Source organism: Emys orbicularis, chromosome 2 (genome assembly GCF_028017835.1).
Source record: "Emys orbicularis isolate rEmyOrb1 chromosome 2, rEmyOrb1.hap1, whole genome shotgun sequence".
In the NCBI taxonomy this organism is placed as follows: Eukaryota; Metazoa; Chordata; order Testudines; family Emydidae; genus Emys; species Emys orbicularis.
In genome coordinates, this window is record NC_088684.1 from 9,632,197 (window position 1) to 9,651,663 (window position 19,467).

A 19,467-nucleotide genomic window follows, 5' to 3' on the forward strand; every position below is an offset into this window, starting at 1 on the left:
CAGGTGAAGGGAACCTGCTAGGTAGTTCAGAGTCTATTTTGAACCCTAAACCTTCTGAGATTGAACCATCTGATTTGCAGGAATGTTACAAGGAAGCTTTGTATGAGGAGTAGAGAGGTATAATCCGTTTAATGTTTCTGATAAAGGTTCATAGTGAAAATAATGCTCACCAGGGTGATCATGCAAACTTCTGGCAGCCTCCATGTTCCCACTTTCTTTGGGGAAATAATGAATGAGTGGCAACTTAGCATTAAAAATATTTGCCTAATTCAAAGGGAAGGAATATAAAAACATTAATGTAAAATTGCATTCTTCTTTTAGAAGCCCCATTCTTTATCCAAACCCTTTGAAAGAGGAAGAAATTAACAAAGCTGACACTGCTCTATAAAATTCTCTTCTAATGTGCAGACATTGAGGGGTTTTACACTTATTTACAGGCTCTTGAAAAATATTTTTGTGGTAAGGTTATGACAAATATTTATTGATCTTGTCCTAGTACTGTTTGTTACAATAACAAAATACAAGGTCTGTAACAAGTGGTCTGGAAAACTTAACTAGGTAAAGGATTATTACTAATATTGAGCAAAATTCAATATTTTAATTCAGGGACAGTAGTGCAGAATGCATAGTATTTGCAAAACACAATGGCTTTTTATGTTATGTGCACATATACTTGTCTGATGTTTATTTCTCTTTGGTTCTGATTTTTGGTTTATGTCAAGAATACAAGCAAATCTCTAAGTGATGATGATGATGATGATGATTTGACAGGTGAAAATATAAGCTAAATTCCTATTCCCATGTCCGATCTTTTGTTTTATACTTGCAAGGAACTATTCCCCCTCCTCCACCCCCACCCAGAACTTTATCAGAAAGAGGTTTTGAATAGAAACTGCTGCATGTGACTTAGTCTTTCTTCCATGCAACTTGTGACCTCCTACAGCCCTCAGACTAGTGGTGACACAGTAAGCATTTCCTGTGAACCAAGAGCAGTGCTGGTCCCACTATTGTTGGGGAAAAAACAAAAACTTATTTACTAGAAGCCAGTGTCCTGTTTGTTTATAGCTCGCTGGGAAATGCCATGTTGCAAGGGTCTCAGTGGCAGTGGTAGCTGCTAATAGAAATGAAATTGTTGTTTTCATTGAGTTGTGTAGGACTTCTAACCTTCTCCACAATGTCAGCTCATGGGGCCAGAACTAGAGCTTGTTTATCCAGGGTATTTTTTTCCTCTTCAATATTTGTGTGTTTTCACTGCTAAATAACAGTACTTGAATTACTTTTTGCCCCCCAAGAGGTCAACAGAAAAATCAAAAACAATTACAAGTGTTGCCTAGCTCAGTGCATGACTGTTAATGGTCACAAAGCATAAAGTTTGGATCCTATTCCCTGACCGGACAAACACAATAGTGGAAAATTGCAGGCAAAAGGATTATAATAAAGGGACAGCACCAGACAGCTCATGGGATTGGTAACAGGATACAGGTGCTTTCACCTCTAGGTTCCCCAATTCAAGCCTCATCTGACTAAAAATGCTTACTGTCTGATAGCTCATTTGGCCCATATAGGCTCAATCGCGAATTTATTACAGTCCAGTTACCAGCTGAATATAGCAATTGACAGAAAGTGTCACCTTAGCAAGACTCAGCTGAAAGGACCAGTGACTGGATGGGAATAGATGAGTACCACACTGTAAAAGATTAGTTCATTCCAAGTTCAGTCAAAATGTCTGCCTCGGTGTACCTGTTCTGAGCGCAGAGAACTGGAATCTACAGGGCTAATAATCTGACACATTTCACCTGAATGAAATTCACTTTTAAAATGCCATGTGGCTGCCTTTTTTACCACTAGATGGTGGTAATGAATATTCCCCAGCACAACACAGTAGGGGATTTGTCAGTGCCAAAAACTTAAAGAAGGTACTCCCTTCATCTTTTCTCCTCATGGCTGGACATGTTCAACATGCCATCTCCCTCACCTTATTTAATCCTGCCTGTAAAGGGGAGGGAAGAATGCAAAAAATGGAACTATGGGGATGCACATGTGCCTTCATAAGTATCTGTAATATCATTTTCACCCTTCTTACCCCCTCTGTGATGTGTTTGATCCTTACTTTGGGGGGAGGAATAGCTCAGTGGCTTGAGCATTGGCCTGCTAAACCCAGGGTTGTGAGTTCAATCCTTGAGGGGGCCACTTAGGGATCTGGGGTAAAATCAGTACTTGGTCCTGCTAGTGAAGGCAGGGGGCTGAACTCAATGACCTTTCAAGGTCCCTTCCAGTTCTAGGAGATAGGAGATCTCCATTTATTTATTTTATTTATGCAGTGTCTAAATGTTTTTGGGGCACTTCAGCTTATCTTTCAAATTCCCTCTGTTTATTTTCTCCTAATGGTATGTGTGTGCACACATGTGAAAATACTGTGACAGACTGGTTTGCTATTAGTAACTCATATGCTAGGATAGAAGTAGAAACAGACTCTTGTCAAGAACTACTCCAAAAGTGTCTTTAGTCTTTTGACTGTAACACAAAATGCCTATTGCTATACAAAACCTAGCACTACTGGAGTGACCAAGATGCTATTTTTGAAAGTACCCCCCTCCCCAAACTGTGCTCCTCTCTGTTCCTCAAAAAATAAAATCCTTTAGGCATGCAGATAGTTTGGGCTTTATGAAGAACATCTAGGAGAGATGTCTTGAGGAGTCTCACCGCTGAGGCTTGTTGAGATTACGAACACTGAATTGGCAAGATAGGTCTATACTACGTCTGGGATTGAGCCTCACAGCCTGGGGCAACAATCTTGTGTTTGTGGGACTTGCAATAGCGTGCTAAAAACCATAGTCTGGACATTGCTGTGATGCTGGAGCTCGGGTGCCCAAACCCATCCCCTCCCTCTGCATGCTTGAGAGCCCAAGCTGCAAAGTCCATGTTGCTATTTTTAATGCACTAGTGTGAGCCCTGCCAACACCACCCTGTCAGTCCAGTCTGGGAGGTGCCCTCCCAGTGTAGGCATACTTTCAATGTTTGGAGAAGCCAGACATGCCTTTCTCTGTCCACTGTGAATCTTGGTGGGAAGAGGGGTGCTGTTGCAAACTTCTGACCTGCAAACAGCAGGGTGGATGCAAGGTTCACATGTGGCAGCTGAACTGTAATGGCAGAGAGCGGTAGTGTTAGTCAGACAAGATAAGGTGCAGCTGCAGCCTATACTCCGATGTCAAAGGTTTCCCGTCTTCCGACCACTAAATGAATGTACAATGGTCAAATCACTGTAGAAGCCATTTCTACAAAGTTACCTCTGACCCATTCAAGTTTAGGTGCCTTGACAGCTCTGCAGAAAAACAGAAGGTGTTCTCAAGTTTTGCACAAGCCTTTATAATACATTTCTAAAGAAGAATATTCTGGCTACTAAAAAGTAGTTTGCTGAAAAATTTCAAAGTTGGACATCTAAAACCATATTTACTTTAGGTGTCTAAATGGCCTATTCTCTTCCCTCCCCCCCCCCCCCCTCCGAAGTACTAAGCCCCTTCTGAAACTATTGCAAATTAAAGTTTTCAGTGCCTCTTATATGTGGATTTAGGAGCCTAGCTTGTGGCAACTAAGACTGTAAACTTTCATCACAGCAATTTGTGTTGGCCAAATAGGGCCCGTTCTCCCCGGAGCTTACCCAATTACACCAAGGAGGCGCGGAGAGCCAGGAAGACGGGTACCAAGTTGTTTATTGATCGATCAGCTGAGCGGGCGCTCTCATCGGCTCATGCCAGAGGAGAGACACACCTTACATGGCCGAACAGGCCCTTTTTATAATCAGTAACAAACAACTTAGCCTTCATCCTTTTGCGTCATTACGCTGACCTATGGATAGATAATAGGGTACACAAGATACATATATTACTTTTGGGGAGGGGGATACAAGAGACATCTGTGGCGGATACATTTGTCATTTCGAAGGGAAAACAAGGTACATTTGCTGACCCTTTGCACTAAAAACCTTGAGGAGATATGGGAAGCAGCTGCATATACTTGTGAGCCAAATGAGCCAATTAAATTGATTGGGAAATAGCTAACATGATTAAATACATGGTTAAATGCATATCCTTAATTCTACTTAGGCCTTTAGGCTTTTTCCATCAAATCTTTAGGCCTTTTCTATCATTTGTCTTAGCCTGACTTTTGACTATTCTGTGATTTACATAATGTCCAGAAACAAGCTGACCTTGCAAGTAGTAAACAGAAAGAAGTAACGCTAGCAATAAAATCATTGGTTTAAAAAAAAAAAAAAAAAAGGATCTTGTGACTTTTGTGCAACAGTTCAGTAACCTTTCTTTGCAATTCATTAACCTTGCTTCAAAGCATGCAAATTCAGTCCCCTGTCTGTAGAATTTAGAGAAGTGCAAATTCTATTGCAGCTGACGGAAAAGGTTTAAAAGTGGGTTTTAATTTTGTACCTGAGTGATCAGTTCAAATCGGATTAAAGATTGATATACAAGCTAATGCTGTATCAAGTTCCTTTCTCTTAACTGAAGGATGGAATACCAGAGGAAAGTCTGAATTTTTATGTACTGTTTTGTACCTACATGTCTGGTACATTTCTTTGACTTCAAATAGATTGATATTGTCAGTGTAAGTAATTGAAACTTTGCTAGCTTTGGATGTCTTCAGCTGTGTTTATTTGGTGAAGCTGTATGGTTAGCATGCAACACCTTCTCTTTGACTTAAATAGATTAAGCCTTTCTGAGTTGAGCTAAGATGTCAATAAATGTCCCAAAACAAAAATTACCCAGTTTTGAAGCTCAAAATTTAAACTCTTCCCAGCATACATATGTTCAAAAGGTGGCATTTGACTTGTTTCATGTCATGGTGACTTCTGCACAGACCAGTTATGTTAATGAAACTGTAATTACTGGATGTCTTTTAAGGTAGTACTTGTTATAACAAGCTGCATCACATGACATGAACCACTGATGCAGGGCTAACCTGACGAAAGGGGATTTCTAGGGGGTAAAACAGTGCTGGGCGTTTCCTTCTCCTCTTATGTCTTGCAGGTATGTAGTGGGTGCAAAAAGTCATCCAACCATAAGTGACTTAAAAACCTGTCTGGCTTTGAGCTTTGTACATTGTTGTGCTGAAGAATTTCCTCCTCCTCAGCTTGGTTTCTGCATTGAACTAGCTCCAGCCTGTGCAATAGCTGAGGCATGCATAAGTGTTAACCTCTTATATGGTCTGGCTTGGTACATGTTAAACATCCAGGGCCTGATTCTGCTCTCATACTGGAGTAAACTAGTGAAGCCAAAGGAATGAACACTGGTATAAAACCAGTGTGCAAGCAGAGGCTGGCCCCCAGGCAGGACTGTATCCTAAGACCTACTCCTGTGTGAGTGCACCCCTGCTGGCTGACTTTGTGCAGTGCTCTACCAGTAATAGGCTCAGCGAGGGGAGCTGGCTGGTGTAGATGCAAGCTAGAGCTGTAGTCTGAGCAGAGATTGAGGAAAGCCAAGATCAGAGCTGTTAACTTCTAATTGTCCCTGAAAGCTGGGAGGTAAACTTCACATGTCCCACAAGATCTTGGTGCTCCCTTCTAGGTGTAGCCCAACTCAAAGCCTTCCCACCCATGGCCAATATCCCAGACTTCATCAGCCTGTCAGAAAAGCGAAGCAGGAGCCAGCAGGTGGCAGCCTGAGCCATGGTGTGAACACTTGGTCTCACAGCCCCATCTATTTGTAGTTCCCTTGGCACGTCTCTCTGAGCTTTGTCCCATAGGCCACTGGTCGTTCTCTCATAGCTAGCACAGAAGGAGAACAAAACTGCAAGCTAACTTAAGCCATATGAGTGGGATCTACATCAAGGAGAGACTAGATCCTCTTCTAGTGGAGGATGTTGGAGGTGGATCTCTGCCAGTCAGTTGAACAGGGCGCTGCTGGTCTTCAGCTCCAACCAAGAAAGGACTATTATCAAAGAGTGCCTGCTCCATCCCCTGGGAAGAAAGCTTCTGTATGCCTTTCCACGAGTAGCAGAAGTCCTGACAAAGCTCCAAGTACGGTCTGATGAACTTAATAGCCCAATATTGGACCGAGCAGCTGTGGTTGTGAACATGTTACAGTTGGCAAAAGCTGGTCCCATCACACAGAGGTTCTTAGCTTCAGAACATCATTCAGAGTCTTTAGGATGAAATACCCTTATTTAGTAAGCAACAACTAAATTCTGTCTATATAGCTTATTTACTGTACCACATACTGTTTCCTGCTATCTTGGGAAACCAAGTTCTCATAGAACAAGTCATCATATTAGTCAAGTTTTGATGATACTTTAAATAGCAATGAGATTAGACTTTCCTGAACTACCATATGGGTTTTTCTGAATGATTGTCATAATCCCACTTGATAACTAATATCCACAGGATGAAAACATGAAGTGCAGCTTGACCTCAGTGGTAAAGATCAAACAGTTGTGATCACTACCTATGGTTTTGAATTGAGTATTTTTCTTTAGCATTAGAATATTGGCATTTTTAGGCTCTGTGCTACTTAGACAATAAACAATGGACTATTTTGCCCATATTGCTTTGTTGTAAATTGTGTCAAAAGGGTATATGAGGTAGTGCTGTATTAAAGAGGGAAAACACTTCTGAACATACATTCAGTAAGAGTAACACCTGCTCTGAAGCACTCCAGCCATCTATAGGCTGCAGGACAGTATTACTCACACTAAATGTGGGTAGTAGACTTTTTTCCCTTTGTGTGGTTGGTTTGGTGTTTGTTTTGTGTTTTTGTTGGTCTCCTTCCTTCTGTTCACTTGTCTTTCTCCGGATGTTATTCATCACTTGCACTAGCTTTTTCCCAGGTAAACCCATTTCACTTCCCCCCTCAGTCCTGAACACAGAACTCAATTTTTTGAGGGGGAGGAGGAGAAAGGCAAAACAAAAAACCCTTTTGGTTTTAGAGAGGAACAACCTATTTATCCATTCTGAGGGCTATCAAATAATTGCTTTTTGTCCATTGTTCAATTTTATCCGGAGTAAACACTTTGGTACAAAATTATAGGCACAGCAATGAGTAGGGCACTGGTTTCATTTTAACACGTTGAGATATTTATATACAAGTCCAATTTTCAAAAACTGAGCCCAGGGAATATATACTGCTTGGTGAAGGTTATATGGGAAACAGAACACTTATATGGCTGTAAAACTGTCCATAGGTCTCAAGATATTAAAGCTTTATTAGCCCTGAATGTTGCTTTTCTCAGACTTGCATCAGTTGGTTATCAATAGTTCTGCAAGAAGGGGAAATACCAGATGCAGTGGCCTACAGGTAATTCTTCAAGAATGTCAAAAGGCTCACTGCTGTTTTTATATGTCCGTGTACAAGTAAAGTCCAAAAATCATCCTGCTAAACTCCTACACCGCTGACACGGACTCCTCTATTTTGCTCTCCCTACAGGGTCAAATCAGAATATATACACACACTAACAGAATAGCCTTTTGGATGGCATTGACTAATGACATCTCTCCACCGACTCCTAAATAATGCTACTCATTTTATAATCTTTATTTCAGCCATTCAGATATGTTAACTGTAATCTTCATGCTGCATGTGGTTTTAAATTGAAACTAGAACTTGTCTAACTCCTGTGAGTTCTCTGCCAGTTAGGGAATCTAATGCAGTTGTGTATTCAGGAGAGTGATTACTAGAGACAGACGTATTGTTGTTCATGTATTATACCTTTCATAAACCTAGAAAATCCAGTTAGGTCTAAAATGTTCATTGTCCACCATGTAATCTGTGAACCCTCTTTGTCTTTGTTTTAGGTCTTCCTGAACAATACTACAGCCTCACTTGGTTCCTTAGCCCCATCCTGGGCCTGATCTTCACTCCACTCATAGGTTCGGCTAGTGACCGCTGCACATTGAGCTGGGGCCGCCGGCGGCCTTTTATTCTTGCTCTCTGCGTTGGTGTCCTCTTTGGTGTTGCACTTTTCCTTAATGGCTCTGTTATAGGTAAATAATGGGGAAATCACCTGCATTCCTCTTTTGCTAACAGTCTTGGATCTAAAATATTTATATAAGAAACAGACGATATGCGGTTGATTTATATGATATTTAGTAGTAAATTAATATATAGTCTTGAGATTTCTAACATGTGAACTATCCCGAACTTTGTTTCTTCTCTTTCAAAAATTACAGTACTGTGCTAAATACTAGAGTAGATGTATTGCAAGCCTAGCTGTAACTGGTAATACCTAGTCATTAATAGTGGTTGCCAGCATATTTGCAGACGCTAAGATGAATTCGGCCAGTTCTTGACATGGGAAAACTGTAGCAACCTGTTCACAGGGAAATGTTTCCTGTTGTGCTCCATTTTCCCTTTAATGCATATCTGGCAACACATCCTGTTTCCAGCATTATTTCAAAAATTATCTTTTCACTTTTTCTTGTTCTTTTCTTAGTCCTGGTATTGAAAATGTCCAGAACACTGTTAATATTTGTTTATCAGAAACTGTATGTGGGAAAATAATTTTTCCCGAGTCCCCATCAAAGTTGTTAAAAATAAATTGTTTGCTTAGAACATAGTTTACTACAAGATTTAATCTAGGATCTGAGAATCTTTGTGAAATTTAGTATGGGACTGGCAGCAGCAAGTAAATTTGGGCAAACATTTACATCACCTTTGGATTGATACAATAGCAAGGAACCGAGCCATAACTCTTTTGCTCTTATTTGTGTGGTAGACACAGCTCTATTTTTAACAGAAGTCTTAATATTTCAGGAAGCGAACTGAGCATTGGGTCAGCATTTTACCTTTCCAAAGCCTGACTGACCTACCATGTGACGTTTTTAACTTCCTACAGTTTGCCCAGGATAAAAACTGTTCCTGTTAATAAACAAATCATGTCTACTTATTAGACATCAGCAACTTCCATTGCTTTGCTCTACCAGTTTTCTTAGACTTAGTCCCTGCAAGAAAATATTAATGCTTGGAGGAATGGGTAATATATGATGTGGTGGTTGCTTTGTCCACTAGTTGTCTCTCTGCTCCTGTTATTCCTTCTCCCCCTGCAAATTTGTGAAAGCCATCTGACTGCAGGCCTCCTAATAGATTTATCTAGATAAAGAGGAAGCCCATTCTGATTTAAGTTACCTCTGCATGTTAGTTTAGGTCTGCATCTGTTGATATTGGCAAACATAGCTTAATGCATCAGCTAAAACTTTTACTTGGCAACATTTCATCTTCTGGTGATTACATTTTTACTAAATCAATCAGTGGTCTGTGTTCTCAAACTTTTAGAACACTTTAAAAAAAAGTAATTACTTAATTGCAGTTAACTCAGGCAATTAACTCAAATTAATCACGATTTTAAAAATTAATTAATTGCAGTTTTAATCACTTTTAAACAATGGAATACCAATTGAAATGTATTAAATATTTTGTGGATGTTTTTCTACACTTTCAAATATATAGATTTCTGTTACAACACAGAATACCAAGTGTACACTGCTCACTTTATATTTTGATTACAAATATTTGCACTGTAAAAATGATAAAAGAAATAGTATTTTTCAATTCACCTCATACAAGTACTGTAGTGCAATCTTTGTTGTGAAAGTGCAACTTACAAATGTCTTTTTTAATATATTTTTGTTACATAACTGCACTCAAAATCAAAACAATACAAAACTTGAGCCTACAAGTCCACTCAGTCCTCCTACTTGTTCAGCCAATCGCTAAGACAAACAAGTTTGTTTACATTGATGGGAGATAATGCTGCCCACTTCTTATTTACAATGTCACCAGAAAGTGAGAACAGGCATTCACATGGGATTTTTGTAGCCGGCATTGCAAGGTATTTGCATGCCAGATATGCTAAACATTTGTAGCCCCTTCATGCTTTGGCCACCATTCCAGAGGATATGCTTTCCATGCTGATGACACTTATTTAAAAAAAAAAAAAAAAGTGTTAATTAAATTTGTGACTGACCTCCTTGGGGTAGAATTGTATGTCTCCTGCTCTGTTTTACCCACATTCTGCCAGATACTTCATGTTATAGCTGTCTCGGATGATGACTCAGCACATGTTCTTCATTTTAAGAACACTTCCGCTGCAGTTTTGACAAAACGCAAAGAAGGTACCAATGTGAGATTTCTAAAGATAGCTACAGCACTTGACCCAAGGTTTAAGAATCTGAAGTGCCTTCTGAAATTTGAGAGGGGCGATGTGTGGAGCATGCTTTCAGAAGTCTTAAAAGAGGCACACTCCGATACAGAAACTACAGAACCCGAACCACCAAAAAAGAAAATCAACCTTCTGCTGGTGGCATCTGACTCAAATGATGAAAATGAACACGCATGAGTCCGCACTGCTTTGGATCGTTATCGAGCAGAACCTGTCATCAGCATGGACGCATGTCCCCTGGAATGGGGGTTGAAGCGTGAAGGGACATGAATCTTTAGCACATCTGGCATGTAAATATGTTGCAATGCCAGCTACAACAGTGCCATGCGAATGCCTGTTCTCACTTTCAGGTGACGTAAACAAGAAGCGGGCAGCATTATCTCCTGCCAATCGCTCACAGACAAATAAGTTTGTTTACATTTGCAGAACAAGAAATAGGACTGAGTGGACTTGTAGGCTCTAAAGTTTTGCATTGTTTTTGAATACAGTTATTTTTTGTACATGAACTTACAAATGTAGAATTCTTTCATGATAGAGATTGCACTATAATACGTGAAAAATACAATTTCTTTTGTTTTTTAAGTGCTAATATTTGTAATCCGAAATAAATATAAAGTGAGCACTGTACTATTTGTATTCTGTTGTAATTGAAATTGTAGAAAACTCCCAAAATATTTAAATAAATGGTATTATATTATTATTTAACAGTGCAATTAATCGCGATTAATTTTTTTAATCACTTGACAGTCCTAATTTATTACCCTTTTGTCACTATGGCGGGGCTGTTGTAGTATTGCCGAGGGAATAGAGATACATGTAATAGCATCATGCTCAATATGTTCCATAGGATTCTTTTTAAAACACAGAAGCAATTGCGGGCCTTTGAGAAATGGGCAGTATTGTTTGAGTGGCCTCTGCACATTTCCACTTTTGGAATGCACCATTAGCGTAGCTCACGCCGGCGGGACCATCTAGGAGTGCTCTATATTGAAGGGTGCAATCTATAACATTGAATGGGGAAAAATGAAACTCGTATAACTGCATTTATAACCAGTATTTTGACCAGTTATGTAATTTTGTGGGTGCTGACCTCTCTACCCTGGCTACCTTTCACAAAAACTGCCTTTGGAATTTGGAGGATCACATGTATGAGAAATGAAAAATAGTAGCTGATACTTTTTGAGGTGCTTAAAACAGATAAACTCTTGAGAAACAAGTGTCATTCTCATAAATGTAAAAACGTATCTTCTGTCCCAGACCATGCAAGAAGCTGTGCCAAAGAACTGAAATGGCCATTTTATTCAGTAAAGGAATGTTTCCAGTAAGTGTGTTGGCTGCCTTTCTCTTAAGGAGATGAACCTTGCTTTTGAGCAGTTTGCCCCTTTTGGATAAAATGCTTAAAGATTTTTTTTCCCTGTGTTTGTTTTTTTTTGTTTGTTTTTCCCCCCCACAGGTCTGGCCATTGGAGATGTCCCAGACAAGCAGCCCATTGGCATAGTTCTCACAGTGCTTGGGGTGGTGGTATTGGATTTTTGTGCTGATGCAACAGAGGGGCCAATTCGGGCCTATTTACTAGATGTGGTGGACAGTGAAGAACAAGACATGGCACTCAATATCCATGCCTTTTCAGCTGGTATGCAGTTAACTTGTATCTCTCCTGCAATTTTTGTATCTGCATGAAGTTGACAAGTCGTCATTTGTCTGACTTTCATTGAAAGATTAGCTATAGATGTTCACTGAACTTGCTCCTCATGTCTATACTGCATCGTAGCCATCCCAGTGTGGAGGGTCTTGATACTTTTTATATGAAGAACCCTGGCTATGGCAAAATAATACTTGCAAGTGGAGACCGGATAAAGCATCATATGATTACAGGCAGTCCTCGGATTTACGACACAATTGGTTCCTGTAAATTGCATCATAAGTCGAAACATCGTAACTCGGAACCGCAATACACTCCATTGCGGGACCGAGCATCGTAAAGTTGAAACCAGTGGTCGTAAGTTGCATCAGGGTGTCAATTCAGAAATGTCGGAAGTGCCGTTTGTCATAAGTCGAACGTCGTAAAGTCTAGGACTGCCTGTATTTGTATTACCAAAGCACTTAGAGGAGGACTCAGTCAAGATTAAGGGCCCTGTTGCACTGGGTGCTCTGCAAACATGTAGTAAGACATTCTCTTCCCTGAAGTACTTCCAATCTAAATAGAAAAGACAGACAAAAAATAATAAACTGGCCCAAGTTTCACCGTTATGGTGTTGTCAGTGAGTTATTCCACTAAAATAAATCTGGAATAATCTGGACGTACACCAGCGTAACCGAAAGGAAAATTGGGTGTGGTGTATATTTAAAATGTATGGTAACATACCAAATGGATATTTGTTTCAGTTCCCTCAAAGACATTAATATTAAAACTCTGGTTTTCCCATAGTTGTAAATGAACCACATCATTAGAAATATGTGGGTTTAGGGCAGGGGTCCCCAACGTGGTGCCCTCCGGGGCATCCATATGCGCCCGCCTACTGGCCGCCGGACAAGCAGCTGCTGAAATGCTGCCGAGAAGCAGCAACGTCAAGAAGCGTTACCAACTGAATGCCGCCGAATTTCGGCGGCGACGCCTCTTGATGACACTGCTTCACGGCAGCATTTCGGCGGATGCTTGTCCGGCGACCACGGTCCTCGGCAGCTAGTCGTCGGCACCTGCCCCATGGAAAAGCTTGGGGACCACTGGTTTAGGGCAGTATTGAAATTATGTACTCTGTCAATTGCATCAGCTTGTTATCACGTGATAACATTGGATTAACCGATCACATATGGTCTCGGAGTTTTATCTAAAGCTGTAGACTTAAAAAATGAATTTTCCATTTTGTGAGAATTTGCCTGACCGCTTTTTATTTCTTGAACCTCTTCCCATTGCCAGACTGAGAGTTGACTGGAAATATATATTAAATTAAAGCTGGGAAATCCAGAATTCCAGTGCACCACCACTTAAAATAATTCATGGCAGTCTCAAAAATATTTTGCCTGTAATCAGAGACTCCTACTTCCCATGAAACAAGAAATTGTCTTAAACTTAGTAGTGGAAACTTCTACATGTCTCACTTTCTGTTTCTGTATATTTCTGGATCACCTTTGAGTGCTTTAGATGAGATGGTATTTCAAGGGAAACTTAAGTTTGAGATCAGACTGGAGGGTCAGACTGAATGTAACCTCTTTATTTTCATGCAGCAAAATAGTAACTGTTTGTTTTTTCCCTTCCTCAGGTCTTGGAGGAGCCATTGGCTATATGTTAGGAGGGCTGGACTGGATGCAGACCTTCTTGGGTGACCTTTTTAAATCTCAAGAACAAGTACTTTTCTTTTTTGCAGCCATTATTTTCTCTGTCTCTGTTGCTCTTCACCTTTTTAGCATTGAAGAAGAGCAGTATAACCCTCAACAAGACAGAATTGAAGATGAAGCAGATACACTTTCTAGTGTTAAGCTCAGTGGCAGCCTTCCACCTCTGAATCGACTGAATGTAATTAGCGAGGAAGATCCCTATGGGACCTCTGTGTACCCAGAGGAGGTTCAGTCAGAGCAGGACCTTGATATGGAGTTCCTTGAGGTGGACATTGTAAGGAGTAAGAGCGATTCTGTTCTGCACATGCCAGATGCTACTCTGGAAATTGAATCAGAGCTGCTTTTTCTACATGACATTGAGCCCTCCATTTTTCAGGACCCTTCATACCCAAACACTCCCCTCAGCACCAGCCAGGAACTTCTGAAGTGCAAATTTAACCGCCTGTCTGCTTTCCTCAGGGAAAATGAAAAAGAGGAGATGTTGCTTGATAATCACTTGAATGAAGCCAAAGTCCCAAATGACAATGGCTCCCTACCAAAAGATCTCCTCAATGGACATGCTAGGATTGGCATGAAGCAATCTAGTACTTCAAACTCCATGCGCAGGCGACGGCACATGTTCTATCGTCAGCCATCTTACACCTTCTCCTACTATGGCAAAATAGGTTCTCACCGCTATCGTTTCCGACGGGCCAATGCCATTGTCTTGATCAAGTCCTCCCGCAGCATGAATGATATCTACGACATGCAGAAGAGACAGCGGCAGAGGTACAGGCACAGGAATCCGAGTGGCACCACGAATTCTAGTGGAGACACTGAGAGTGAAGAAGGGGAAACTGAAACCACTGTCAGACTTCTGTGGCTGTCTATGCTAAAAATGCCCAATGAGCTCCTGAGGCTTTGCCTTTGTCACCTCTTAACCTGGTTTTCCATCATTGCTGAAGCAGTGTTTTATACGGATTTCATGGGACAGGTCATCTTTAAAGGGGATCCCAAGGTGAGCAAAGAGCCTATGTAGCCAATGCAGAACTGCTTGTAATTATCCTGTTTTGATTATACGCTGGTAAATCTTTGTTTCATGCAGGGCCCTTCTAATTCTACTGAACTGCATGCCTACAATGCCGGAGTTCAGATGGGCTGCAGGGGCTTGGTCATTTATGCTGCGACTGCTGCTGTTTGCTCAGGTAAGAGACTCCATGCAGACAAGCAATGAAGTATTTCTCACTAATCATGTGAGTGGGATACTGCTGGGACAGTATGTTAAATATATTTTTCAATGTAAAAATATAATTTTGTCTAGACTCCAGAGTGCACCTTCCAATCAGTTCTTGCAAGATTGAGGGAGGGGCATGAGAAAACTTGCAAATGCATTTCACATGTTATAATTAGGATATCTCCATAAATTAAATTAATCTCCTAGAACTGGAAGGGACCTTGAAAGGTCATCGAGTCCAGCCCCCTGCCTTCACTAGCAGGACCAAGTACTGATTTTGCCCCAGAGCCCTAAGTGACCCCCTCAAGGACTGAACTCACAACCCTGGGTTTAGCAGGCCAATGCTCAAACCACTGAGCTATCCCTCCCCCTAATGGGAGTCTTAAGGCGGCTCCTCAAGTGTCTGTATGGCAAAGTACCTCAAATGCAGAAATATGAACAGCTCCTTTCTAATCATTTAAAACCTAAAACCACTTCTGAGGACATTTGTGACTTTTAGGCAGCCAGCCATCAGAAAACTAAAACTATGCCTATCAAAAATGTTAATCTTGTGTGTGTTTATAAAAAAAAAAAAAAAAAAAAAAAAAGTGTGTGTCTAAAGCTCTATATTACAGTATATTTCAAGTGCAAATGGTAGCTCTAAAGTTTATAGGGTGCTTATCTGCCAGAAACTTTATATATACACCATTCTAAGACATGAATCTGTGTTAAGTTTTTGGCAGATAAGCACCCTATAAACTTTAGAGCTACCATTTGCACTTGAAATATACTGTAATATAGAGCTTTAGACCTACTTTAAATCTGCCTTTTGCAGCCCACACATGGGTGCATATGCACATCTGAATTACAATTTAATATCCTTGGGACCATCTCATTATTCAAGCATGTCCAGCCAGATGTCTCATTCTAAAATACAAAAGGAAGTCTGGCTCTGGGGCTGGATTATTTATTTAATTATCAAAAGCATGTAATTTAGTAAATAGCTCTGAGTTAAGAACTGAATCTATCCTCTGCTCAAAATATCTGGACACTTTTTTTCCTTTAACAGAAAATGTTAGTTAATACCATTGATCACATATAGTGGTACCATGATAGCACTGAATTGGAATCCTGCAACACCTGAATTCTAGTCCCAGCTCTGCCACAGGCTTGAATTGTGGCCTTGGGCAAGTCACTTAACCTGTGTCTGTTCCCCCTTCTTTGAAATGGGGATAACATGTTCCTACCTCCTAGGTAGGTGGTGAAGATTAATAGTGCTTGTTCAACACTCTGAACATATAAAAAGTGCCATGTAATCCTTAAATGTTGTCAGACTGAAGGACTGAGTATTGTAAAACGTAATTCAATAGACTGATAATGTGTATTTGATTTTTGTTTTTAATTCTCTGCAGCTTTACTACAAAAATACCTGGACAACTACGACCTTAGTATAAAGGTGATCTACATTCTGGGCACACTGGGTTTTGCTATTGGAACTGCAGTGATGGCTATGTTCCCCAATGTGTACGTTGCTATGATAATGATCAGCACTATGGGAATAGTCTCTATGAGCATATCCTACTGTCCTTATGCGCTTTTAGGACAATACCATGATATTAAAGAGGTATGTGAAATATTTAATCACAGCAGTTCACTTGCACCTCTCTGTTTAGATTGTGTGAGTGACAAAATAGATCTGCCACACCCACGTGCTTGGGATATATGCATTGTTGGGGCATCTCCCAGAGAAAAGATTATGATAGTGAACAGCAATGACTGCTACTTAATCAGGCCACAATTAGCATAAACTCTGGTCGGGGGGGACACATGAGCTTGATGCCAAGTTGCTAAGTGATGGTGTAAAAGGGGTTAAATGCATATGAAATATGAGCGCAGGCCTTTTAATTAAAAAGGAGTGGTCAAACGATGATGAAAAAGTGACGCAATGAATGCAGTCATTGCACTCATTCATTGCTATGTCTTAAATCTTGGCCAACCTTTTTGTTAAAGGACCTGTCTCCTTAATTGGGAGGATAGGCTGTCTACAGAGCTGTCCCATTTAAGCACCATCTGCTGTATTGTAAACCTGTTAGAGGTTCTGATAATAGTCTGGAGATACAATCCCAGGTATCGTAAGTGCAACGATTCTGCTGGAAATGAGTCAGGACAACAGAAGTGCAGTCAACTTCACTTTCAGATTCTTAGTACTGCTGTGTTTGGGTTCCAACCTGTAAGAGTACTTCTTGGACACATCTGTTTTCATCGACATTGTCTAAAATCATTGAAGTTTCTACTGGTCAATTCATTTAAAAAATGACCTCTTATAAAATTTAATTTTGAGCCAACTGTGATGGCAAAGGCCCTTAAACTGGAGTGATTAATGGCCTGTCTCCTGCAAAATAAGCAGGAATTATCACTCCAGAATAACGGATTCCATATAGCTGATAGACCTTAATAGGAGCTGTGTGGATAGTAGTATTTTTATCGCCTCCGTGTACCATTTAATCTTCAAGCGAAAGTGTTGCCTGTTTAACCATTCAGCATTCCCCTCCCCTCTCTCTCTCTCTCTTGGGTAGAGAGATGGTGTGTCCAGGAGGGGATGTGGTTCAGGAAGTCTGGGAAGATTGTTTACGCTTAGATGCCTGACTTCTAATGTATATTCCTTGTCTTTCAGTATATTCACCACAGCCCTGGAAACTCAAAGAGAGGATTTGGCATAGACTGTGCTATCCTGTCATGCCAGGTTTACATCTCCCAGATCCTGGTGGCCTCAGCACTCGGTGGAGTGGTGGATGTAGTAGGCACAGTCCAGGTTATTCCAATGGTGGCATCAGTAGGATCCTTCCTGGGCTTTTTAACCGCTACATTTTTGGTGATTTATCCTGATGTCACAGAGGACCCAAAGGAAGAACAGAAAGGACTGAGCCCTCCAGAGACCACCAAAAGCAATGGTGTGGATGCAGAGAAACCAACTGCTGTAAAGCTCTCGCGTAAAGGGGCAGCCTCATCAGAATTAGAAAGCGAGTCAATAGTTTGAACTGGTCATTGTTATTTATACACATTCCAAGCAGTTCAGGTGCATGAATGCAGATGCATGAATGAGGACATTCTTAAGGAAAAAAATTCTGACTCTCTTCAATAGTTACTTTTTGCTTAAATTGCAGCAAAAAATGGCTCTTTCATGCAAAAACGTAGATGAAATTCTGTAGTCCTAGGATAGGTTTGAACAGATAGCTATTATGCTGATTGCTTTCTCTACAATTTAGAAATTGTCACTTCTGAACACTTTTTAAATTAAGAACACACAGATTTCAAATATATAAATCTGCAGGTACATTGTTCGTTCTTGCATGTTTTTGAAAATGTCATGACAGATTCACAGTGTATACAATTAGCAGTTTAGAAAAATGAAGGTTGCTTGCAATTTTTAGACTGTAATTGAAAACAAAAGCTATTTTGACCCTAGGCTTCGCTAATTTTTTTGTCTGAACATTTCAGATCTTGCTAATGTAATAGGTGAATCAAATGCATAGATGCCTTTCTTTTTTTTTTTCTTTTTCCTGTACACCCAATACTTGGTTTGACAGCTACAATTTTTTAACATTTTATTTGGATTTCATCCTATTTTAGTGGGTGCAATTACTACCAAGTATTTTTCTTTGCAATTAATTGTTTTAAAAAAGCAATTACTACAGTTTAAGAGAACTGCTGTCAATTTTTATTCAAACCGTTCAACAAATCTGTTCCCAAGTACTGCTGCTTGTCAGAAATTGATGGTATTGGGTGTATGGTTTAGCTGCTGTTGGAAGTAACAGCAGCTGGGAAGGTGATCAGCACTTGCAGCAAGCATTTGCAGTGAGTGCAGAATTTACCAAGCGGCATTGGAACATGCTGTGACAATTTTAGCAGGGAGCTTTGTGTGTTGAACTTACTAGGGTTGATTTTTCTCTTGGTATTTAAAGCTGATCATCTCATTTTGATGAAACTGCCATGGAGAAGGGGATTTCATTCAGTTGCCTTCATGGAATTGATGTGAGAATTCTCTTTAGAGGGGAAGGAGGTTGTTGATTGCACTTTTAGGATCCTTTAACCCTCTGGTTGGGAATCACAGTAGTATAGTCGGTGTCAGTACAACAAGGTAAACCGAAGGCCTACCTCTATAACTTTATGCCATAGTCTGGTTATATAAAAATCTGTGTCAGAAATAGTTTTGGTCCTTAAAATCCAATCCAGGAGCATGTAATGCAGTTCCTGTCCCTACGTAGGAGTCGTATGCTGGAGCTCTTTTGAGCTGCTGTCCTGATGTCTAATTCAGGACATAGCTGCAGTGCAAAGAAACTTTCAGTGACAAGCGATAGGAAAGATACTATTTTAATTTAAATGCTTATCCGAATTTTTAGCAATGCCCAAAACCATGGGTAGACGTAACTCAGACGCAGCAGCCTTTTAAAGTGTCTTTATAAACAAAACCACCAAACTTCCAGTCCTTTCTTTATAAGAAGTGTTTGTAACTCTATTTACTCATTTCCACATGGAATAGAAGAGACTACAGCGAGTTCACAGGTTCAATCAGGCAAATCCAGACCACTGTTGTAATATTTCTGCTGCCTCAAATTCATTAAATTGTTGCAGTACTTTAGAATGCATGTCTGAATCATGCTGCAGTAGTCATTCAAAAGCAAAGTTATATATATTTCAAAATGACAAGCCGTTTTTAATTACTTGAATCGTAGGTGTATTTAAGAGAAGATCTATATTCTGGTGTAGTTGAAGCTAACTGG

The 19,467-nt window shown here is 40.3% G+C and overlaps 1 protein-coding gene across 1 annotated transcript in view; it reads left to right on the forward strand.

Moving 5' to 3' along the window:
- Nucleotides 1-17,723, forward strand: part of SLC45A4 (solute carrier family 45 member 4) — a 37,392-nt gene extending 19,669 nt beyond the window's left edge. The window contains exons 2-7 of the mRNA XM_065399752.1: nt 7,796-7,984; nt 11,612-11,791; nt 13,419-14,491; nt 14,579-14,678; nt 16,099-16,310; nt 17,361-17,723. Coding sequence (XP_065255824.1) covers nt 7,796-7,984; nt 11,612-11,791; nt 13,419-14,491; nt 14,579-14,678; nt 16,099-16,310; nt 17,361-17,723 — 2,117 coding nt within the window. The remainder of the gene's footprint in view (nt 1-7,795; nt 7,985-11,611; nt 11,792-13,418; nt 14,492-14,578; nt 14,679-16,098; nt 16,311-17,360) is intronic.
- Nucleotides 17,724-19,467: the final 1,744 nt, after the last annotated feature.